The sequence below is a fragment of the Aethalodelphis obliquidens genome, unplaced genomic scaffold (assembly GCF_003676395.1).
Source record: "Aethalodelphis obliquidens isolate GAN/ISIS:26980383/991018 unplaced genomic scaffold, ASM367639v1 scaffold16, whole genome shotgun sequence".
NCBI lineage: Eukaryota > Metazoa > Chordata > Mammalia > Artiodactyla > Delphinidae > Aethalodelphis > Aethalodelphis obliquidens.
Genome location: NW_020837960.1, coordinates 23,454,400 through 23,480,401, shown reverse-complemented (window position 1 = coordinate 23,480,401; position 26,002 = coordinate 23,454,400). Strand labels below are relative to the sequence as shown.

General features: G+C 33.4%; 1 protein-coding gene across 4 annotated transcripts in view; it reads left to right on the top strand.

The window, feature by feature from the left end:
* NBEA (neurobeachin) overlaps nucleotides 1-26,002 on the top strand; it is a 627,914-nt gene that overhangs the window by 39,962 nt on the left and 561,950 nt on the right. For all 4 annotated transcript variants that reach the window (XM_027116524.1, XM_027116522.1, XM_027116523.1 and 1 more), the window contains exons 2-5: nucleotides 12,686-12,917; nucleotides 16,431-16,531; nucleotides 16,773-16,868; nucleotides 24,609-24,730. In XM_027116524.1, coding sequence (XP_026972325.1) covers nucleotides 12,686-12,917; nucleotides 16,431-16,531; nucleotides 16,773-16,868; nucleotides 24,609-24,730 — 551 coding nt within the window. The remainder of the gene's footprint in view (nucleotides 1-12,685; nucleotides 12,918-16,430; nucleotides 16,532-16,772; nucleotides 16,869-24,608; nucleotides 24,731-26,002) is intronic.

Here is a 26,002-nt window from a genome sequence, read left to right as displayed (position 1 = left end):
GCACCTGTGTGTGTGAAAATGTTTTATTTTCCCTTCATTTGTGAAGGATATATTTATGGATATAGATAAAAGTTGGTAGTTTTTTTCTTTCCTCACTTCAAAGATAAAATGACTTCTTTTGTTATCATTTGACTTCTGTAATTTCAGTTTTAAAACAATACGTTGCTGCCTTTTTGAAGGTAATGTGCTTTATTCTCCTGGTTACTTTTTAAGATATTTCTTTGTCTGTGTATTTTTAGCACCTTTTCTCTGATGTGCACAGGTATGATTTTCTTAGTATTTGTGAACTGAATGATAGAAGTTATTCTTAAACCTATGGCTTAATTTATTTAAATAGCATTGAAAATTTCTTTACTTTTGTGTGTTCAGATAGTGCCACCTGTCCTCTGGATATCTAATTATCCATATGATAGATCTAGTCATTGCATTTTATATCCTTTTTTCTTCCTCTATTTTAATCCTTTTTATTACTTTGTGCATATGTCTGCATTTTTGGGAATGCATGTTCCAGTTAACTAATTCTTTCTTCAGCTGTTTGTTATCTGCTATCAGACTCATTGAGTTATTAAATTCAGTTTTTTTTTTCAGTTCTAGAGTACATTTTATGCTCTTATAGTTTCCTATTAGCTGCTGAAATCCTAAATCTTGTTGTTTAATTCCTTGAACACATGAGTTACAACTAGTTTAAAATTCCGAGTCTCATAACTCCATTATCTAGTCATCTATGTATTTGCTTCATTATCTAGTTATGTATATGTCTGTTATAATATTTTCTTTGGCTTTCATTCCCATCTTATATTTTAATATGACTGACTACTTTTGTGTGAGGCCTGAATAAAGTACATAAAAAGTTGTGGAGCTTTTGCATGCTGATGAGAATAACCCAGTAGAAGGTATGCTATGGTGATGCAGGGACATAGATGGTTGGGAACAATTCACAAAAAAGAAGTGAAATTCAAAGAGCTTACATACCCTTTTCAACAAAGGAAAGAGGGCTTGGACTCCAAGGGACGATACCTTGTGGGGAAGTGACTAGGAAATATGTGGGAGAACAAATGGAAGATAAGGGTTATTTTAGTAAAGTTTGGTGTGTGCAGACTCATCTTGGGGCCAGCTCTCCATCTTCAGTGACAAGGGTTGCTCTTCTCACCCTAGCACCAGAGTGGTGGGATATTTATACCACTTTGACAATGGTAAATTTATACCGTGCTTTCAGGTAGATAATGGGAAAGCAGAAGACTCTTCCTATATCTGTTGATTCTTAATTGCCTTCAGTTTTAAATAACCCTTATGCCAAATGGCATATTTTGGGTGGCATATACTGATCCCCTTCAGTATGAATAAATGATTGACTATCATACACTGAAACTACATGAATTATTGCTCTTTTTGCTGTGATTTAATTTTCAGACAGTAAAAACAACTGTTTGAATTCTGTGTAAACAAATATATTACATTAGTTGATGTAAATATGACATAAAAATGCAAACTTTATTTCAAGTAAAAATTGTTTTGATATTGACTTCTGTATATAGTTTAAGCTGTAGATCAAGGAAAACTGAAGTAATTACCTACCCATAGTTGGGAATTCCTACATGAACTAGATACTGCTCTTAATATTCCTTAGGATTTCTAAGAAACATTTATGGAAGCTGAGTTTAGGTATATATCTTCATTTTAAGGATTATACATTCTAGGCTACATGATGTTTTACTTAGGCTTAATCATTCACAATTATGGTATTTATAAGGGAAATTACTAATTTTTATGCCTGTGAATGAACTGTGTATTTGTGTTTTCTAAAAAGCAAAACCAGTACTTTCTTTGTGATAATTTACTATCTCTAAAAGTTTTTGATAATTTTGTTTTTTAAATAATATTGCAATTATATTTTTAAATAATATTAATCACTTGTCATTTAGATCGGTTGATCAGCACATGGTACTAATGAAGTTAAACTCATGAGTGTTGTTCCCATGTAAACCAGTAAGTTTTCCTCATTTTTTTCTGGGTGCCAGTCTCATCCTGGAAAAATGATGAAATTAACATTAATTGGGTACCTAGTCTAAGCTGGTCACTGTTGGGTACTTAAAAGGAATAGCTTCTTTAATCATCTAATGTCCCTGTGAGATAGGTGGTGTTACACTGAGAAGTTACTTGCAAAACCATGAATTTAGTAAGCGGCAGAGTCAGGATTTGTTCCCAAATTGGCCCAACTCCAAGGATTTGTATCATGCTCAATCGTGGGTCAGTAAAAACCACTTTTTACTTAGCATTTAAAAATAAAACAGCGTTATAAAGCAGAAACTAACACACCATTGTAAAGCAATTATACTCCAATAAAGATGTAAAAAATAACTAAATAAAATAAAACAGTGATTATTTAGCCTCGTGTTAGTGAATTGTTCCTTTTCTTCTTGGTTAAGTGTCATCCTTAATCAGTATCTCCTTGGACTCTATCACTTTCTTTAATTACCTTTTATTTTATATTCTGATTAGGAATTTGATAAATTTCCATGTTATGGGAAGAAGAGAAATTGTATAAGGAAGGGACTGCTTAGGATATTATGGAGTGGAACTAGAGGTACAAAGTTGAATGTCATTAGGTTTGCTCCTGATTCTGTACCTAAGGGATAGGTTATTTTCATGGAAGAATTGGCAGGAATTCTTTGATCAAACAGGCCAAAGGACTATGAAGTTGAAAACTCTAAAAATGTAAATATTATTTTAAACCTCATTTTAAATATGCACATCTCACAAAACTATATTAAATACTTGTTTAATGGATATATAATAGTTTCAAATATTACAGTGCGTCCTGTATAGGTGCTGCTCATGGATTGGACATTAAGACAAATGTGGGTCCTATCTTCAGGGAGCTTATAGTCTAGTGTTTATATATAACTCCTGATACCAAAAGTTATTATAGTTCCCCCCCACTTATTTTTTCCTCTGATTATAAAAATAAATGATTCTCATTTTAGAAAATTTATAGAATCAGAAAATATGTAAAGATAAAAAGAAAAGATTTTATAAGCCCACAACTCAGAGATACACTTTCAGAAACATTTTAATTTAGTTCCTTTTTTCTCTATGTAAATTTATTACCACAGATGGAACATATGTCTCATGAGAAAAAAAGTTTACTTATTTGCTGTATCTTATTTTTAATTTTCAGAGTCTTTTCTCTTTTTGTCTGAGGATTGTATATATTATTTTTTCTTCTGTGAATCACATTATGGATTTATTTACCAAATCTATAGTTTTTCTGTTTTCTAACCCATGAAATTCTGCTTTAACATAATTTTTTTCCTCATAATTTACTCAGACTTGCTTTTTAAAAAATTTTCCCAACCTCTTGAGTTAAATGTTTGATTCATTCATTTTTTTGTTTTTGTTGCTTCCTAATGAAAGCCTTTTAAAGGAGGAATTTCTTCTCATTAGGATATAAACAGTCCTTTGGGAAGTCACATTCCTGTCCTGGTTTGTACTGCCAAAAACCTTTTTATCTCATGCAGCTTCTGTGAATTGTAGGAATCAAAGGTTGATGTTTTATTGTTCTAGTCACATATTTTTTTTATTTCTCTCAAACAGAAGTTTTGAATCAGTGAATCATCTCTTTAGCTTTTACCTCATCAGGCAGTCTTTGCAATTTATTCAGTGCCTTACCTGCAGTCTTTTGAAAATGATTTTACCCCCTTTGAGTCTTTAGATTCTAAATTCTGTCCTTGCTATATGATAGACACCACAGCTGTTGCATACATCACAGTTGTCTTCTCAATAGAGGTTGTAAAACACTGTATCCTAGAACCAGAAGATTTTAGAGATTGTATAATTTTGGCCTAGGTGGAAACTGAGGCTCAGAGGAGAAATACCCTGAGGTACCTAGAATACTAAATGAATGTACTTCTGCCCATAGGTTTTAGCAGAGCTTTGATTTAAAAGCAGGGATCTAGGATTTCCCTGGTGGCCAGTGGTTAAGAATCCGCCTGCCAATGCAGGGACACGGGTTTGATCCCTGGTCCAGGAATATCCCACATGCCTCGGAGCAACTAAGCCCGTGTGTCACAACTACTGAGCCCGCGCTCTAGAGCCCGAGAGCCACAGCTGCTGAAGCCCACGTGCCTAGAGCCCGTGCTCCGCAACAAGAGAAGCCACTGCAACGAGAAGCCCACGCACCACAAGGAAGAGTGGCCCCCGCTCGCCACAACTAGAGAAAGCCCACGCTCAGCAATGAAGACCCAGTGCAGCCAAAAAAAAAAAAAAAAAGTAGGAATCTAGCTCTCTTCCATTTTACCAGTTCGGGCCTGATCATTATTTCTGTGTGAAGGATTTCAAATAATAAATTCAGATAACTCAGGTAATTCAGATATTCAAATATTAAATAAATAAGAATTCATTCAGTAAAAAGGTTGTAGAGAAACTGTTTATTATGATATAAGTGCTGTTGTAGAAAGATGAATTTGGCGGTGGTATTTAGTGGTAACTTGAGGTAGGAAGATACTGTGAGGAGGCAACAAAGCAATGTTGAAACTGCTTGGTGTGGGAGCTAGGAAAAATGAAGAAGGTCTGAGTCTGAGATATGAGTAAGGAAGAAATACTAGGGCTTGACATGAAAAAAGCAGAAGAGTCACAGGTAATGTGAAGGCATCAAGTGTTTATGACTGAGCCAAGAGAGTGATTTTATTTTAAGCAGATAGTTTTTAGTTTTTTTTAGTTTTTTTTTTTGTTTATAAATTCATGATGTGTTGCGGAATGGATGATAGTCTTTTTCCAAGAAGTTGAAGTTTTGAGGGGTGTGTTTCATGTTATATATATATATGCATTCTGTTGTAGCTGAAAGTCAACTCTTAGGTTTAGTTAAAACTTTGTTTTTCTTGCATTGTTTTAATTTTCCATACATTATATAGATTCTGTGCCATTTCCATTGGAAGGAAATTGTAAAGGTGCTTTCCAGTTTTGGCAATTATGAATAAAGCTGCTATAAACATCTGTGTGCAGATTTTTGTGGACAAAATCTGTGTGGACATACGTTTTTCGCTCCTTTGAGTATTATATACTAAGGAGCACAGTTGCTGGATTGTATGGTAAAAGTATGTTTAATTTTGTAAGAAACCACCAAACTGTCTTCCAAAGTGGCTATACCATTTTCATTCCCACCAGTAAACAATGAGAGTTTCTGTTGCTCCATATCCTCAGCAGCACTTGATGTTATCAGTGTTCTAGATTTTGGCCATTCTAATAGGTGTGTAGTGGTATCTCATTCTTGCTTTAATTTGCATTTCTCCAGTGACGTGGGATGTGGAGCATCTTCTTATATCCTTCTTTGCCATGTGTATATCTTCTTCAGTAAGGTGTCTGTTAAGATCTTTAGTATTTGTTTCCTTTTCATGTTCAGTGTTTTCTCTAGAGTATACAATATGCATTAACTTACTCTCTACCTTCAAATAATATACTACTTCAAGTATAGGTTAAGAATCTTTTAGAAGTATACTTATATCTCTCCTTTCTTGTCCTCTGTGATCTTGCTGTCATTGGTTTTACTTTCATATGTGTTATAAATCCCTTAATGCATTGTTATTTTTGCTTTAGATAGTTATCTTTGAAAGAATTTTCAAAATGAGACAAAACAGTCTTTTGCATTTAACAACAGTCTTGATTTTGGCACTCTTCAGTTTTTTTGTGTCATTTCAAATTTCCAGCTGGTATCATTTTCCTTCTGCTGGAAGAACTTACTTTAACACTCCGTATGGTAAAAGTCTGCGGGCAGCAGATTCTCTCAGCTTTCATTTGTCTGCAGAAGTCTCTACTTTGTTTTTATTTATGAAATAGAGTTTTCATTGTTAGGCTAGGAGTTAGAATTTAAAAGCATATAGTGGTTTGGCAATTAACACATTTAGTTTTCCTTCAGATGTCAGTTGGCTCCTAGTAGCCAGGTGGATTTGTCATATATGTTTGGTATAGTCATATAAAGCAATTATAAAGCTGGTTATACTTGCTTTTGATAAAGTGCAAGTTGTTTAAAATATATTTTAAAGAAGGCACTTATTGTATGATAGTTATTCCCTTTGTTTCCTCCTCCCTTCCGTAGAGTTTTTATGGATGGTATTTACAGCAGCGTTTGTTATACTCTTGGGTATAGTTATTCCTCTACCACAGAAAGATTGTCAATATAAATTACTTGTAGAGAAGACTTGTGTAAAAGAAATAGGAAAACAACCCAGTAATTTTCTATTTTTCTTGCCTTGGTTTGTTGGCTCGGTTTGGGATCATTAGCTTATTATGTTCATGTCCAAATTATAAAGTTTTCCTGTTATTTACTGAACACTTATCTAAAAGTCATTTATTACATATGCTAATGTTTAACATCAGATTTTGAAGGTTAGATGACTGGTGGCAGTACATATTTATGTCTTGTGGGTGATCTCTCTGGTAATGATATACTTCTTAATTCTTTATGATATTGACAAGACAAATTCTGATGCTGACACTAGCTTAGGGACCTTGGGCAGTTTACTTAACTTATGCTAACTTCAATTTCCTTGTTTGAGATACTCATCTCCCAGAGTTATGAGATATTAAATGAGGCTATATGCATAAATTATGCAACATATAATTAATGTTCACAAAATGGTGGTTCTTAATTATCATGTTTTCACTTTTTTGTTTCTTTGTAAAATTACACACAGTTATAGCTTTATATTGAAGATCTATTCTTTAGAAATTAATAATTCAAGAGCTTTATAATTAGATTATATCTGCTTCTATAAGTAATTTGATTGGCTAACAGTAGAAGACATCTGTGAAGTAATAGAAAGCAAAACATAAGCTGGAAGACAGAATAGAGGAAGGAGATAAGACAAAAGCAGTTGTCAAATTTTGAACACAAAATTAATTTTTTCTTTTGATGGGCCATTCTTGCTTGTTTCTTTGTGTGTCTCATAATTTTTTGTTGAAATTTGGGCATTCTGAATATTGTAATGTGGAAACTCTGGAAATTCTGTTCTTTTCCCTACTCTTGAGTTTGTAGTTGCTATTGTGTGTTATTATTGCTGTTTGCTTAGTAGCTTTTCTAAATTATATTCTGTATTCTGTATAAGATCTGTAATCTCTGCCACTTTTGGCCATTGAAGGCTTTGTTCTGTTAGTTTGATGGGCAGCGAATGTTTTGACAGAGCTACCTTAAATGCCTGGAGCCAAGGAAGGGAAAAAAAGGAAAAGAAAATGCTCTTCCCCATCTTTTGCTCTGTGCTGGAGACTTCTTCAGTGTTTGGTCAGGCTGTCTACATCACTGCTTTAGCTTTTACTTCCTACTTAGTAGAGCCTAAAGGTCAGCTACAAATGAAAGCTTAGGGACTTCGTAGACCTTTTCGGAATGTGCGACCTGCCCTGGGCATGCATGTGGATTTCTGGATTACCCAGTATACATGAAAGCTTTTGAAAGACCTTATACCCACATTTATCTCCTTTCCCCACGTCTTCCTTCCCAGGCTTCCAGGTCTGTCTACCGCTTGCCCCAAGTGTTGGCTTGCCTCAGGTGCTGCAACTAATACATGTGCCTTTAAAGGCTTTCAGCAAAAGTGTTCTAGCTCTAGGAACCTTCTGAGTTGAGTGAAGCAAAGAAAATTCTTTGTGTCTATCCTTGAGGGAGCTGCCAGTCAGGTTCAGACCTACAACTACAGTCCTTTGAGAATAAGGTCCCTAGTGCTTCCTTTGGAACTAGCAACCCTCACCACCATTGCAGGCTGGCGTTCTCATGACTGTTGCCAATCTGAGGGATTGAAGGTGGGACATACCCCGCAAAACAGTAGCTTCTTCCTCACCAAGTCTTTCCTTGGTTGTTGTACATTTTTGACTTGATTGCAGAAATCTTCAGAAGTTTATTCTGCCAGTTTTTGCTAGATCATTAGTTTTATAGGGAGGACATAGCTGCCTGCTCTGGTGTTTTTTGGTGACATCACTCCCATTCTTTTTCAAAGGAAGATATTGTAATTGATTTCACTTGAAAATAGTTAGAAACTGGAAGTATATTTAAGCCTGATTTTAACAACTAAAAATTGTGTGTAGTGTACTTAGTCCCTTACTTAGACAATAACATGTCTCCCGAATTTTACCTTTGAAACCTTACATATTTTTTAAGTGGTAATAGAAGAAAATAACGCAACCAAGGGGTATAAACAAGAATGAGGAAACATTTTCTTTGGCTTTGTGGTCATCTCTGGAACTTTAGAAAAGTTATATGGCATTAAGAGCAATTCATTGCTAAAAGAGAAAAGTAGAGTATGGTAGAAAGTCTTTGGCTTACAACCTGATGATGGACCATGAATTTGTGAAGCTCTCCTGCCAGCCTACTTACCTCCCTTCTGTCCTCTCATCCTGCCATCTTCCCATTCCATGTTAAATATTGAATAATTTGCATGGGTTTGTCAGTGTGCTAGTGATGTAGATATGGTTGATATTTAGAAATGGTCCTTACCCTTACAAAGCTTACTGTAAACTGGGGGTGGAAAGAAATCTGTAAACATCTGTAAACATATCCTGAAATGATTGCTGTGAGGTGGATGGGTTGTAATGTGAGTTCAGAGAAAGACAGTGTTTGTAGTTACTAGGAAGACTTTCTGGATTAAGTGGTATCTAAACTGATATTTGGAGGTTTAATGGAAGTTAAAATTAGGGGTTGGGAGAGAACCTATTTCATGCATAGGGAGTAACATTATAAAGAGTTTTAGATGAAGTGAGAGATGGCATTGTGGAAATGTTTTTTATGACAGTAGCTAGGGAATGGAAAGTAGAGGAAGCTGAATGTGGGGTGTTGAACTGGGGCTTTATAAGCAATGTTGTCTAGTTTAGAGTTTATCCACAGATTTGCAAAGATTTGCAAAGAAATCCAACTGGATAATAATTATCCAGTTTGATTTAGTCTAATGTACACTGAATTATTCCATATGATCCTAACTAATAATCTAAGATTTCAAAATAAAGATATTTAAAACTCTGTACTTAAAAAATAAAAGATACTTAAATTGCTAGTAATTATAAACCTTAGTACTTTCAGAAGATAATACATTTCCAGGCCAGCATTTGGTATTCTAAATTTTTATACAGTAATTTTTATGCTTTTATGTAAATAAAACTTAGTTCATTAAAAAGGCTCACCTATATTTATTTTATTCACTTATGACAGATTCTTGAGTAGGAAGGGCCATTGTGGACCGCTTTTCTTGAATGCCAATACCTTTTAGAATTTTAAGGAGAAGGCCTGGAGGAAAAGAAAACCCTTAACTGTGCAAATAGAGTGTCATATTGACACATTCAGATTTACAGGAAGTCTCAATTCATTTATAAATCTCATCTGTACTATGGTAACAGTGATTTTAGGTTTTTTTTTTTTTTTTGGTTTAGCTTTCTAGCCTGTCATGTCAATTTTTTTGCTTTTTAAAATGTTTTCCTGTGAGTTTCCTTTTTTAGTGTTTATTGCTAATTTTCCTGTAATTGAGCCTTCAAAGTCTTAGACATTCTTACTGAAATAATTTATTTAAATAACTTTAAATAAACTGGTTGTTTTCCTTTATTGTGATTTACTACCTCTTGATGTTTCATTTCTTACCCACGGAAATCATTTTGTCTTCCCTCATTTTACCCATACACTGTTCTCAAAGCACTAATTTCTTAATAGAGCTACTATGACACGTCTCATCTCTATTTTTTAAGTTTACACTCTTGACTTCATAGCAAGTCGTTTCGGTACATTTTATAGTCTAGATTAGAATCCTGGATCTGCTGCTTACTCATGTGTGACTTTGGTTATGTTGCCTAACCTCATTTATCTTCAGTTTCCCTCTCTGAAGACAACTATGCCTTTTCCTCATAGAGTTGTTAGGGAATTGTTTAAATAATAAAGACTGACTGTTTCTAGTTTTTCTTGTATGCTTTAGTTGATAAATATTGAACTGTTCATTACAAGTGAGGAATAAATATTTCCCTAATCTTGGAATGATATTTCTGCAAGCAGTTAGCCTCCTTAATACTAATGTATTAAAAATTATAATAGGAGTTAGAAAGACCATCCAAAAACATAGGTCCACTCTGTTCTAACGTTTATAATAAATGTTTTTACAGCTTCTGGCAGTGAAATCAGGGAGCCATAACTGTGCTCTTTTGTAATTAAATGATGTATAGAAAGGGGCATTGTTTTTTTAACTGTGAAAGATAGAGCCTTAGGCTTCACAAAATAGCTTGATTGTTAGAATTACACATTATAATTGTTAATTCCTTTAAAAGCAGACTATTTTTTGTTACCACTGAGCCCATTTCTGTTATTTACTCATTTGATAATGGTTCTTGGGTAGACCAGATTCTACTTAAGCATTTACAACTCATTAAGGAGATTAGTCTAAAAAATTCTTCAGTGTTCTTCCATTTAAGTGTATACTGATTCTTACAGAGATTTATTCTGAGTCTTATAGACTTAAACTTTGGTATCTACTTCTTTTAGTTCAGGCAGTAAGCTGTCATTGTTTTTCAAATCTATTTATTTCTCTGTGGTTCACTTCTGGAGAACCTCTTCTAAGTTACTAATCATGGGTTTACAAGTTTCATGGTAGTGACCCAAGTCAATTGGATATATGAATATGAAAAAGTAAGCAGTTCTTGGTGAGACCATGGCACGGTGAAAATGATGCTTGAGTTGGTTTTGCTAAAGCTACAAGTAATATCTAAGAGTACACGATCTACAATAATTTAGCTTTTCCTGGAAACATAAGGTTTACACTGGCTGTTTCATGGTACTTTATGTGATCAGATGACTACAATTTTTAGCTCAAAGTTGGGGTAAGAGAACTGGTAATAGCTAACGTTAACTCCTTAACTGAATGCTAACTATATGCCTGACTTTGTTACTAAGTGCTTATAACCCATGCTTATAACCCAATTACTTTATTTATTTAATCTTTACAACAACCCTTTTAGGTAGGAACTTTTATTCCCATATTGTAGATGAAGTGACAGGCTTAGAGAAGTAGCGTCATTAAAGTGAGTGGTGCAGCTAAAATCAGAATCCCAGGAAGTCTGAATTAGAGCCAATCTCTTAACCATTCCCATAGCTATTTTTGTTAATAAACCAGAAATAGTAGGAGGAGTTGAAGTCGTTTCACACATAGAAGTAAACCCAACCTTTAACCAGAGAGAATATCTAGGTCAGTAAAAGGTTGGAAGTTAGCATAAGGGCTAGTTTCTTATAAAGTTGAATTTTGAAACTGTTACAGAGAAAATATATATACAGAGTATAATATTTTACAATTTGAGAATATTTTGTTTTTAACTTCTTGAATTCTAGAACTTTTAAAATATTCACTTCTTTGTCATTAGTTGCTGTGAGAATTAAGTTATTTACTATATGTAAAGCACTTAGAATAATACTAAATGGTATGTGAGGTTAGGTGGTGGTATTATTATTACCATTATTTTCAAATTTATATTATACAGTGTGCTCATCCATCCATATTAATGAACACGTTTCATTGATGGAAAATTAATTTGACTTCTTGAATCTAATCTCTAGCCCCTGTCTGAACCTAATTTATGTCTTCTTTTATACTTTATGTAATTTATAAGCCAAATGCAACCTTTTTTGGAATAAAGTAGAACATACGTAAATACATATAGAGATCTTTATTTCTAGAATTTAGCACTGTTAGTGCATGGACTTTTTCTTGTCCACAGATATACTTCTAGTTCTTAGAACAGTAAGTTCTAGTCTTTAATAAATAAAATATTTGTTGAATGAATAAATGAATGAATGACTTCACATTTGTCACACATTTTATATATGGCTATTATTTTCTGCCTAAATTTTCCATTCTCTAGATCAAAAAGATAACCAGTTTGTTAATGTTCTTCCTTAAGAATGGTACTTACTACTGAATAAACTAATTAATGTGAGATTTGATCAATAGAGAATAGGAGTATCATTGTATCTTTTATTACATGTGTATTTGTCTATTGCTGTAGTAAAGTAGCATTTGGGAGGAGGACTCCTACTTTTGACTCACTTGGCATAATGCCACAAGTCAAATATGCTGCCATTAAATCAGCTTTCTTTCCCAGTTCACATGTTTTTTTTTAAAAAAATACTACTAGATATTAGGTATTTCTCGTGTAAACATTTTTAACATTAATTCTGTTATTTCAACATTTACTGTAAGTTTGCTAATCTAGTTTCATGTTTCTTCATATTTTATACATGGAGATTAGACCCACCTATTCTTTTTCATTTACATCTATTTTATTTGTCAGTCTAGTAATATAAAAGAAAATGAATTTTCATGTCTTAAAATTTATCCTTAGTGATCTCTGCATCTTCTAGTAATTTTCACTTTTCAAAGCCAAAATCTTTTTAAGGGAATTTGCCCAGAATCCCACCTCTTAGTCATTTGCTCTATTTTACTCTATTTTTCTAGATTTGAAATCACCTTTTCAAATTGAAAAAAAAAAATTAGACTTCTCTTTGCTAGTTTTAATTTTTACAGCACCTTTCGCTTATCTGTAGTGAAATTTTCATCAAAATTAATTTCAGGCTAGAAGACTTGAAATTTTTTAAAGTAGCTAATACTTTCTTGCTAGCTTTGCTGTTATATGTGTAACCTCTCACATTATCATTGGTGATTTTTTTTCTGTTTATTTTTAGCTGGTTGGTGGAGAGTTTGACTTGGAGATGAACTTTATTATCCAGGATGCTGAGAGTATAACATGCATGACAGAGCTTTTGGAACACTGTGATGTCACATGTCAAGCAGAAATATGGAGCATGTTTACAGCCATCCTACGAAAAAGTGTTCGGAATTTACAGACTAGTACAGAAGTTGGGCTAATTGAGCAAGTATTGCTGAAAATGAGTGCTGTAGATGACATGATAGCAGGTATGGGATTATCTGACAGGAAAGTATCATTTAAATGTTTATAAAGATTCATATACTTCTCTTTATATTCTATAGGTTATATAGTTTTGTTGAAGCTACCTTGTTTTAAAATAGATAAGTAGAAATGTATGGGAAATTTGCCTTTTATGTTAAGGGGAAACCTGAAGAATGAAAGATGACTTCTGTATTAGACAAAAATAATTACTATTTTGGTTTTCCAGGTTTTAGAAAATCTCAGTAATGTGGAATAAGTGCTATGAAATCTATCAGAAAAATAAACAGTACATTTCTATGTAGAACTTAATTAATAAACCTTTATATAATTAAAATATCACAATACATATTATATTTCTATAAAATTAGCATTTTATTAAAAGTTCTGTGAACTCCATGTTCTCCAATCTGACATATATGGTACTATGACAGGAGGTGCTAAAAGCCTTCGGATAAGCAGGCTGTAGTTTTTGGAAGTGTCGATTTTACTTTGATATTTTTTTGGAGGAACTTTTGTGTTAAAATAAATGCAGATATATTGTTAATTAGAACATACTATTTGCATGAAATTTCAAGATAAAAATAATAATTTGGTGTTATGTGTTATTTCAAATAATAATTTTCATATCTGTGATTCTTCACTGTCAATCCTTTACCCACCTGCAAGTCCATTCTCCTCTGTAGTTAGATGCACTTCAGTAGAAGTGTTTTGAAAGATGGTCCCAGAGCAACAGTTATTCCCAGAAAATAAGGAATTTGAAATGTTGATTCTCTTAAGCCATGAATCTTCCGTATAACTTTCTTCTGACATGAAAAGGTTTCATAATTCTAAAAGTGCTAGTATAATTCCTCACAATATATGATCAATATCTGATCCTTAAAAATAGTTCAACACCAGAAAATCCTCTATAATATTTTGATCTATGCATAATTAATTTTAATATCAGTAGAACAAAACATTAAACAAGAAAAAATAGAATGAAGAATAAAGATCAGTGCTTTTTAAATTTAAGCAATATTTTGAAATTTTTGTTTTTCTTATAGAGTATATTAAAATCATTTCTAATTGCTTTTGAGGTGGCATCTATCTCTATTTAGAATGATGTAGTCTTCTCTATATTGGTTACTAATGGTTAATTTCATGAAAAATGAGAATCAAAATTAAAACACCTTTTTGATGAAAATATGGTACCATCTGCAAATTTTAGCATTAACAGGAATTTATATGTATAAACTTACATGTACACATGTTGTATAGAACATCATGTGATCTTTGAATCCTCATATCTGGATTTAAGCCCTTAAAATTCTTTTTCTTTTCTTTCTTTCTTTTTTTTTTTTGTAAATAAAGTACACTTTATAGAATGCACTTTAGAAAATGAGCCACAATTACGAACATACTAGCTTACTGTACATAATTCATGAGCACTGAGAAGTAAGCTGATAGTAAGCATGATAGTACCACAGAGCTTTTCACATTTTCTGTTATACAAAGCTTAATTCCCTTATCCTTTATTCTCATTAATGATAATGTGGATAACACAAATTTTTCACTTTTTGTTATTTAAGTGATGAATAAGTGCTAGAAAAATACCTCTACCTTACTTTTCCGTAGAGAAATTAAAATTTAGATGACATACTAATGAAGCACCAGTAACCACCAAAACACTACTAAGTTTTCACTCTGAGTGTTTTGTAGCATGCTAAGTTCAAAGAAGTTCTTTTCATTTAATAATATGAAGATATCATATTAGAAGGTGGTTAAACATCTATAGTAAATTGATAAGAGAATTTCATAGTCTTAGTATTTTTTCTCCTTTAAAAATCTGGTACAGAAAAGACCTTTTTTATAGACCTTTTAAAATTTTATAATAAAATTAAAAACTGAGGTGCTTGGCTATCTTATCTGTATAATAAGTAAGAAATCTTAATAATTATGTAATTAAATACAAATGTAATAGGTCACTTTTTGTGACATACATAGGAGATGAGATAAAATTTTGGAAATAGAATTCGTTTAAAATAGTATTTGTAGGCATACCTTTAAGAAATCTTCTATGAAGGTTTTGTCATTGCAGCTAATTGCTTAAAAATGCTTTATATTAACTTAGGATTTTAAAGTGCTTGGTTTTCATCTAGAATTTTTTTCTTAGAAACAGATATTCTGACTAATATGTAGTAACTATGAACATTTTTATTACTTGAATGATGAATGGTCTTTCATTAAAAGATATCTCTTTAAAATGGCATATCCACAGTCACAGGTTTATCGTAGAGATTGCTTACTTATAATGGTGTTAAGTAAGAATAAGTCAGTTCTTTATTGATGAAAATAACCATATTAAATTTCTAATTTGAAATACATAATAAATATTTTTAAAGTCTCAAAGTTCAACTAACTAATCTATGATATTGGATAATGTATAGTACATGTCAATAATTATTTCAACTTATCCTAACCTCACCTATTTTATTAATTGATGATAAATTGTTTATAATGTATATGTGTATTTATTGTAATAACTTGCGTAGTATCTTTAATTCTTAGGACGTGCTTTAGAAATTGAGAAAATGAAGTATAAGTATTTAGATGTTTAATTTCTTGCAAAAAATGATTGATAGAGGTACTATTACAATGTCTAGAGATGAGAAAGTAATCAGAAACAAGAGATTAAATGTATAATTTTTTCTTATTATCTGGTGAGCTGGTGTGTCTCTTATATGAACATAAACACATTATCATAATGGATATCACTAGTCAGATGTTCAAATGGTACTTCTATTTAGAGACTAGTAAGTAAGAGTGAGGGCTCTGGAGCCATACTACCTAGGTTTGAATTTAGACTACCACTTAGTAGAGTGCGTTCTTGGGCAGTGTGATTAAGTTATCTATGCTTCACTTTTCTCATTTTTAGAAGGGGATAATAATAATACTTACCTCATAGGCTTGTTAGGAGGGTTTGTGAAGTTAATGCATGTAAACCACTTGGAATAATGCCAGGCAAGGAGTGAATGCCCCAAATTGTTGTTAATGGGCCAAGGACTATTTCAAGAATGTACTTTATTAAGAGTAGATAATTCTAAAAGAAAATGTGGTTAACCATCACTTTTTCATTTGAAAATAACAAATTTGCAATGTTAAATCATTGTACCGTTGCATTTTTTTGCCTACTTTTCCCAGCATATAGCAGATTTGTGTGTGTGTGTGTGTGTGTGCCCGTATGTGTGTGCATTCTGAGAATTTATAAAATCCATTTTATATAATTTTTCAAAGAGAACTTAATTGAAATGGTAATTCTGATGGGAAGAAAATCCTAAAATTCAAATATAATTTTTTGCTTATCTGATGAGTTAAAAATTTTTAATTAAAATGGCTATTCATGAGGACATTTAGCTATAATACATATCCATATATATGTAGAAATGACAAGCTAACTTTTGCTCTTTCAAAAAGTGTATTTACCTTGACAGATGGCAGCTCATGACTAGAGTTCAGAATAACTTTATTTTCCTTTGAAGATCTTCTAGTTGATATGTTGGGGGTTCTTGCCAGCTACAGCATCACTGTCAAGGAGTTGAAGCTTTTGTTCAGCATGCTTCGAGGAGAAAGTGGAATCTGGGTAAGCCGTGGTCAGAGGGAAAAGTATTCAATATCAGTGCATTAATACTTAATGTTCAACAGTTCGTCTCTAGAGAGCTATAAACTTGAATTTGTAACGGAAATTGTTCCTCTTAAAGAGTTTATTAAATGATTTAAAATTAATTTTCTTTCAAGTTAGAAAACATTCTGGTGGTTAAGGTGATATATTAGGTATTTTTGTTAAATTTGTACAGTGACATTTCTTTTTCTTATTTCCTTAGCCAAGACATGCAGTAAAATTATTATCAGTTCTTAATCAGATGCCACAAAGACATGGTCCTGATACTTTTTTCAATTTCCCCGGTTGTAGTGCTGCGGTAAGTTTTAAATACATATGTTTGTTTTTATTTCTTTTAAGTCAACTCTGTGAAGGTATAATTTACATACAGTAAAATTCCCCAATTTAAAAAGTACAGTTTGTTGAGTTTTGAATAGTCCTGTAACCACCACGACAGTCATGATTTAGAACAATTCTGTCACCCACCAAAATTCCCTTGTGTCTCTTTGAAGTCTGTTCCCTCTCCCTAGGCTGTCCCTTGCAACCTTTGATTTATTTTGTGTTTGTATAATTCTATCTTTTCTAGAGTTTCATATAAATAAAATCATATAGTATGTAGTCTTCTCCGCCAGGCTTCTTTTACTTACCATAATGCTTTTGAGATTATCCATGTTGTAGTTTATCAGTAATTCTATTCCTTTTTATTCTGAGTAGTAGTACATTTTATGGATATACCGCAGTTTATCCATTCACTAGTTGATGGACTTTTGGGTTTTCAGTTTTTGGTTATTGTAAATAAAACTGCTAGGTCTTGAATAAAGGTCTTCTGCAGGTATGTATTTTTATCTCTTGAGTAAATACGAAAGAGTGAGGTTGCTAGTTTTTATGTTAAGTATGTATTTCATTTCATGATAAACATGCAAATTGCTTTTTCTGTAGTGGAAAATTTTGCATCCCCATCAGCAGTGTATGAAAATCCCAGTTGATCTGCATCCTGGACATTGTGTCTTTTTAATTTGAAGCATGTAAATGGTTATGTAATGGCACCTCATTGTAGTTTTAATTTTGTGTTGCCCTTATGACTGATGTTGAACATTTTTCATGTGTTTATTAGCCATTCTTAAACCTTTTGTGATGTTTGTGTTCAAATCTTCTGTTCACTTAAAATGATTATTTGTCTTGTTATCTTAAGAGTTCATTATATATTTGGGGTGTAAGTTAATTTGGAAATGTGTTTGTCAAACATTTCTCCCAGTCTGATGCTCATCTTCTTATTTTCTTAACAATATTTCTTGAAGTACAAAAGATTTTAATTTTGATGGAGTTCAATTAAAATTTTCTTTCTTTTATGACACATGATTTTGTAATCTAAGAAATCGGTGTAAACCAAGGTCACAGGATTTTATTCTCTTATGCATTCTACTGAAAGTTGTGTTTTTTTACCTCTTATGTTTAGGTCTGTGATCCTTTTGTATAAATTTTAAAAATATGATGTGAGGGAAGGTTGGAGGTTAAGTTTTGTTTGTTTAACATATGACTATCAAATTGTTTCAAAGCCATTTGTTGAAGAGACAGTTCTTTTCACATTGGATTGTGTTGGCACCTTTCTTGAAAACTATCTGGCGGTGTTTGTGTGGATCTAGTTCTGAGTACTCCAATTCATGGGACACAATATATCTCTCCTTTTATTTCATTTTCTTTGATGTTTCAGTGTTTTGCAGTTTTCAGCATGCCAGTCTTAAACATCTTTTGTTAAATTAATTCACAAATATTCCATATTGCTTTATGCTAGTATATAAAAATGCAAATTTTTTGGTATATTGACCTTATATCCTGAGACCTTGCTAAACTCACTTACTTATCTTAGCAGTTTTTTTAGTAGATGCCTTTTTATTTCATTTTGTACCTTATTGCACTGGGTAGGACCTTCAATTAGTAATCGTAACAGTCTTGACTTATTCTCAGTCTTGGGGAGAGCATTAAGTATTTCACCATTAAGTATACTATTAGCGTTAGGTTTTAAGATATATCCTTTATCAGACTGAGAAAATTCTTTTCTATTCCTATTTACTGGGTTTTTTTTTCATCATCAGTAAGTTAATATCGGTGTTGAATTTTATCAAATGCTTTTTCTGATTTTATTGAAATGATCATATAGTTTTTCTTCTTAATCTTTATTAATGTGATGAATTACAGTGACTGATATTTCAGTATTAAATCACCTTTGCATTCCTGGGATAAAAACTACTTGATCACAGTGTAATAACCTTTTCATACAACACTGGATTTGATTTGCTAACTTTTTGCTAAGAAACTTTGCAATTATTTCTATGAGTGATTTGACGATCTATTTTTCTTTTCCTGTGATAGCTTTCTCCAGTTTTGATGTTAGGGTAATTCCTCATAAAATGAGTTGGGAAGTATTTGTTTCTCTCTATTGAAGAGTTTGTGTAGAATTGATAATACTTATTCTTGAATGTATGCTAGAATTCACTATTGAAGCCATCTGGATCTGGAGTTTTGTTTGTGGGAAGGTTTTAAACTACAAACTTGGGCTTCCCTGGTGACTCAGTGGTTGGGAGTCTGCCTGCCGATGCAGGGGACACGGATTTGTGCCCCAGTCCGGAAAGATCCCACATGCCTTGGAGCGGCTGGGCCCATGAGCCATGGCCACTGAGCCTGCGTGTCCGGAGCCTGTGCTCCGCAATGGGAGAGGCCACAAAAAAAATAAAATAAATAATAATAATAATAATAAACTACAAACTTAATTTCTGTAGTAGATATAGGGAAATTTTCTATTTGTTTTGAGTAAGCATTGGTAGTGTGTGTCTTTCAAGTAATTGTCCAGTTAATCTAAGTTGTTGAATATATTGGCATAAAGTTGTTAATCATATCCTCTATTATGCTTTTAATGTCTATGGGATATGTAGTGATGCCTCCTCTTTCATTCTTGTTACTATATTTTTTCCAGTCAGTCTAGCTGGAAGTTTATCCATTTTGTTGTTCTTTTCAACTAGCTTTCTCAGTAAGCTTGATTTCATCATTTTAATATACATGGTAGCATTGTAGAGCGTATGTGTAATTTTTGGCTAGAAGAACCGGTTTTGATTTCTGAATCCTCTAGTTCATTACTGTAGAGGACTAGTCCTTAGTGCTTCTTAGCTTACTTTCATGTAAAATATTAGCATTTTATAATGGAATAGGGTTATTGTGAGCCTGTAATGAAATAATATACTATTTAAGCACTATATAAGTTGTAAAACATAATGTAAATATTTATTGCTCTTTGGTTATTACAGGTACTTAAATGTCCTTTCAATCTCTCATTTCATCAACCATTATCCTAATTTTATATTGTTTCCTGACTATTTTGTTACTAATCTTTTAAGTTAGTTTCTACCAATTGTGAAACAAAAATAGGAAAGTTAAAAAAAAACAAAACACTTTCAAGGTGGAAGCAAATCATTTTACATATCAGTTTGTTAGTGTAGAGCATATATAATATGTATGTATATTGTGGTACTTAGCAGAGAAAACACTGTCACTGTCCCTAAGGAGATGAGGGTTCTTTTATATGTAACAGTTCTAGTTATACACATATGTATTTCTAATACATTTTACAGAGCTGTTGTTGACCTGACATCTGATAGATTTCAGTCTAAGGTATGGGGAAGAAGAGCAAAGTGTTTTGACTGAAACATAAGCAAGTTGCTGTTTTATATATAGAATTAACAAAGTTTAATTAAAACGGAATTAATAACTCTGTTTTAATAAATTGCCTGAATTGCCTCAGTAAGATGGCAGTTAATCCTGTTTTTAGCCATTCGGTCACCAATTACCTATTGGTATGCAATGCATTTTACACACACATACACACACACACAGAGATAATTTTATTTATATGTTAGTAGTAGTGTATGTTTGAATTGTTTTTGCTCAGGGGATATTGGTGGACTTACGCTATCTCTTCCGCCTTTCCTGGTTTTTCCTGCATCACTCGTTTCCATAAAGGGTAGTTTGGATCAAGAGTATATTCTTTGTAGAGGAGGAAGCAGGGAAGGAACTAGAACTTTTAGGACTATTATTTCATTTGAGTCATACAAGCTATATAAGATAAATGATATTATTGTTGTTACATCAGTTGAGAAAACTAAGTAAGCCTCTACAGTATAACATTGTTCAGAGTCTTAAAGTAGAGTCACAACCTGAACCAAAATTTGCCTGCGTTTCATTTAACAACGGATTGGCTAATTTTCAGACATGTTACTTCTGCTATTGAACTGCTGAAAAATTCAGATAGGAGCTGATTTTAAAACCCTTACCATTACAGTGTGTTTGATAATCTACTTCTGGATGAGCATGAACCAGTGACATCTTAGTAACAAGAGGGTACATACTGTTTGGACCACTGCTCATAGCAGTGACTTTGCGTGATTAAAATCATGATACAACTTACTTTCCCTCCAAAATAACCATATATGCTAGGTCTTCTGAATTGTATTTTATATTGTGGAGATGCCTTACTATGAGCCTGCTGCCTCCATATGAGCAATTTGGTAATACTTACAGAGAGTTAGTTGAATTCTGCAGTGATTAGTGTAAAGGTGAATGACAAATGTAAGATGGCATTTTACCATTGTGCTCTGTGACCTTTATGGATATACTATCTAGATTTGCTTTTCATGATTATGGTTATTTCTTGAATTTGCTTACTTTAAGAAATAGTACACTTATCTATTCACTGAAATAGTTAACTGAAAGCATCCTATATGAACACCAAAATCATTGTTTTTGCAAATTGCAAGAGATAAGAATATAAATTTTGGAGTCAGCTAGTCCAGGAGACAGTAAGGGATATAGATTTTAGAGTTCTGTGGACTCATTGGACACAATGAGGGATACCCAATTGTGGATACCAAAATATTGTAGAAGGAAATACAGAGGAAATGTGAAGGCAGCTTAAACCCAAAATCAAAGAGATAGTCCAAAGGTCATGCCTTATTGCCATGGGATTAGAAGGAAATATAAAGAGTCTAGAAAATGGGTGATCAGGCACAAACGGTTGGGGAGTAAATGGGCCTGGATTCCACATAAGGCAGTACTCTACAGAGTTAGCTTTTGTGCCTTAAGGGAGAGTGTATGCATCAGTTAAAGAGTTGAAAAAGGCTAGGAATACAATGTGCACTGTAAGAAGGAGCTGGTTGGTAGGTAAGTAGGAGCAGGAAGTTGAGGCATACCCTCTAGAAATGGGAGAGTTCAGGTCCCTAAAACATTTTTTCTAGCTATTACATATTGAAGACTATACTTCAGTAAAAATTATTTTAAAAATAATAAATTTAAAATACATACGTAATAAAAAAAATAATTTTAAGAGAATATCCTTGAGTAGAGGTAACTATCTTGTTGAAGAGATTGGCCATAATAAAGATCCTTATCTATGAAATTTTTAGAAGTCCACAATGAAACTGAGAAAAATGCAGTCTTAGAGCCTCTCAGGTGTTTCATACCAGTTGTAGCAAGACCAAAGACTATTATTATTTCATTATCACTCAAGCTTATTAGCTTTTTCTTTTGTGAGATTTTTTTCTTTTTTCTGTTGTATTTTGGTTCACTAGTGTTTGCAACTGAATGTGATTTAGGACTCTCTCAGTCCTACTATGGTGGAAGTGTAGTTCTGGAAAACTTGAAGAACACCTTGTCTCAAATTCTTTCCTGTATCTCTTAGTTTAATGCAGCGTATAAGTTCCAATGTAGGGCTCAGTAGACCAGATGATAAGACTGATGATATAGAAAGTGCTAGGGCCACTGGTTGGAAGTAAGAGATCTCTTGGGCATGTGGAGTAATGGGGGAAAAGAGAAGGAATGGGCCGCACTCTGCATGCTTATTAACGCCGCTATGATAGTGCTGTCATGGACTGCCATGTCTGGTATGAAAGGGCACTTGGGTATGCTGGTTGTGGCCAGAGGCTGGAAACCATGAATCTGACCCTGTTCCAATTGTGTTCCACAGGCATTATGAGCAAATTAATATATTTGTTAAGCTATTATTATAATTCTATAGAATCACTTTACTTTTCAATGTCCTCAATAAATATTTCTCCTGTTTACCTTGGTACTCTGAAGCATCTATAGTAAGTGAAGTCTAGTTTAGTGAAACTTATGGAGGTATTAACCAGCAGTAAACTTGGCAAGAATTGCATTTTGCTAGCAAACAAAAAAACAAACTAAAATATTTCCCTTTTTAAAAAGTCGAAAAAAGGCTGTATTGACAATTAAAGTGCCTGGACTAATTGCTTAAATATTAAAATCTGAAAGGACATTGTATAGGAAAATTTTTATTCATTGTTAGGGTTTGAGTCTTCATTTGAAATGGTATGTGTGTTTATGTGTTTCTTTGTGTGTGTTTTTGTTTTGTTTTTATTTATGCAGCAGGCGCTTTGCCACTTTGAGATTTTTCATTGATCACATATTGATTATTTTCTATGTCTTAAGTCTCAATGCTGGAAGTATAAACTATATTTCTTACTCTTTGGGAACTCATTGGTAGACACAAAAGCAGCTTGTTAGAATAAGCTATTGTAGATTTAGGTGCTAAGTGCTATGGAAAAACAGTGAAAAGAGAAACTAGACTGGGGTGAAGTCCAGGAAAGCTTCACAGGAGAAGGAGGTATTAGCCTGGTATTGAGGGTAATTGGGATCTTGTTGGAGGAAGTGTTTTGCACAGAAGTAGCATCATGTACAAAAAGGGGATCTGTAACAGAACAGGTGGAACAGCTGCTGTGTTTAGATATACTTTGGAAAGTGGGGTAAGGTCCAAGAAGAGAATAAGATTGAAAGGGTTTGTTGGAGCCACAGTGTGTGTGAACAGCCTTGTATAACCTGAAGAAATTTAAACTTTATTTTATATGCAGAGGATTTTTATATGGAAGCTATATGTTATATTTGAGTAAGGTCATTATCAGCAATATGAAGGATCTGTTTGGAGGAACAGATCAGTTATAAAATCATAAACGGGGGCTTCCCTCGTGGCGCGGTGGTTAAGAATCTGCCCGCCAATGCAGGGGACACGGGTTCGAGCCCTGGTCCGGGAAGATCCCACATGCCGCGGAACAGCTAAGCCCGTGCGCCACAACTACTGAGCCTGCGCTCTAGAGCCCTTGCACCACAACTACTGAAGCCCTCACACCTAGAGCCCGTGCTCTGCAACAAGAGAAACCACTGCAATGAGAAGCCCACGCACCACAACCAAGAGTAGCCCCCACTCGCCGCAACTAGAGAAAGCCTGCGCTCAGCAATGAAGACCCAACACAGCCAAAAATAAAATAAATAAATTTTAAAAAAATCATAAAGGGTACTTATCTTTTATGTGAAGGAATTTAGATATCTCATAGAAAGATAAGTAAATCCACTCAGATGTTTTTTGACTTCAAGTCAAGTAATATACCACTTTCTCATTTTTTCCTTAGAATGTCTAGATTTTTTTTATTACTATTACCTACTGAATACTATATTATTCCTTTCCTACTTGTGAGTGGATTTGAATCGTTTTTGGTCATAAATTTCAATGGTTCAGTTTCTGAATGATAAATCTCTTGCTTTAGTATTAATATTATTTCTTAATACTTATATTTCTTCAGTATTTATTCCATTAACTTCTCTATTGCTTTTGGATTTGAAAATTCAGCTTTCTTTAATCAAGTGAAATATTACTGAAAACCTAACATAAACTATAGAAACTGAAAATTCTGGAGCATATGTATAAGGGACTGTATATTGGTGAACTTGGAGGTGGACTTCTTGGAATACAGTCTGAACCATACTACGTAACTTAGATATGAAACTTGATTCATTGAATATTTGAAAATAATGCTTCTAGAGTCAACAAACAATATTAATAGATTATCTTAATATGATAATAGTTTCTATTTTTATATTTGTCCATGATTCTTTGATATTTATACCTTCATTGTTTTTTAATCTGTGGAAGCCATACTTGACCTTAGTTACTATTACATTTTCTTTAACTGATACTTTTGTATCTTTTTCCATTACCTTGTAGGCAATTGCATTGCCTCCTATTGCAAAGTGGCCTTATCAGAATGGCTTCACCCTAAACACTTGGTTTCGTATGGATCCATTAAATAACATTAATGTTGATAAGGATAAACCTTATCTTTATTGGTAAGTAATATATTTAATTTTAGTACTTTTGTCTTAAGCATTTCAATCTTGTAAATATGGAACAGTGTCAAGTGTCAAGGCGACGTATTAAATAGAATAAGTAAATAAATAAATATATGTTAAAACTACAAAGATACAGTTATGTCAGTTTATTTTACTCATTTTTTGCTGTTGATTCTAGGCAACCTGCCTCACTATTTTTTCCCTCAATTACATTTTAAGAGTCAAGGGTTACAGACCTCCTATCTCCAGTCTGCATAGTTCAATTGTGTGTTCTTAGTAAAAAAAAAAAAAACCAAAACAACAAACTCCTACCAGATTTCATTCACTTTGCTTTTTGACTTAACATGGTTCTGTGAGCATAATTAAGGTATGCTTTAAAAATATTGATTTTGGTAACCATTTGAGAAGTTATAATTAGATAAGATTAATTATTTGGTAGATAACTAACAGAATGGGTTCATCAACCCAACAATGGGTTGACCTGTAAGGACTCAGAACGTGATGATTTTAGTTTACCAATAATGCCAAGTAATAAGAACATCAAAGTTTCGTTTGTTATCTTACTATATGTACTAGGCATTATAAGTGCTTACATGTATTGCCTCATTTCATACTTGCAGTGCTCTGAAATAAGATTGCCTGAGTTTAAGTTCTGCCTTTACCATTTACTGTTTATCCTGTGCTTTGGTGTCTTCAACTGTAAAATGAGGATAATAATGGTACATATCACATAGGATTTAATGGTAGCATAATATTTAAAGTGCTTTTTGTACAATGACTGTTCAGAAATGTAAGTGTAGAAAAATGTGAGCTATTAATAACTTGTAAACTCTATTACAAAAGATTATATATGGATAGTAATGAGAGTTTTAACAAGCATCTGAACTTCCAAACATAAATGGGGATGAACTTCAGAAAGGTCATCTTGGGGGCTTCTTTGGTGGCGCAGTGGTTAAGAATCCTCCTGCCAATGCAGGGGACACGGGCTCCATCTCTGGTCCAGGAAGATCCCATATGCCGCAGAGCAACTAAGCCTGTGTGCCGCAACTACTGAGCCTGTGCTCTAGAGCCCACGAGCCACAACTACTGAAGCCCAGGTGCCTAGAGCCCGTGCTCCGCAATAAGGGAAGCCACTGCAATGAGAAGCCTGTGCACCACAACGAAGAGTAGCCCCTGCTCGCTGCAACTAGAGAAAGCCCGCACGCAGCAATGAAGACCCAACACAGCCCCCAAAAAAGTCATCTCTAAATGCTCACTGTGCGATACAAG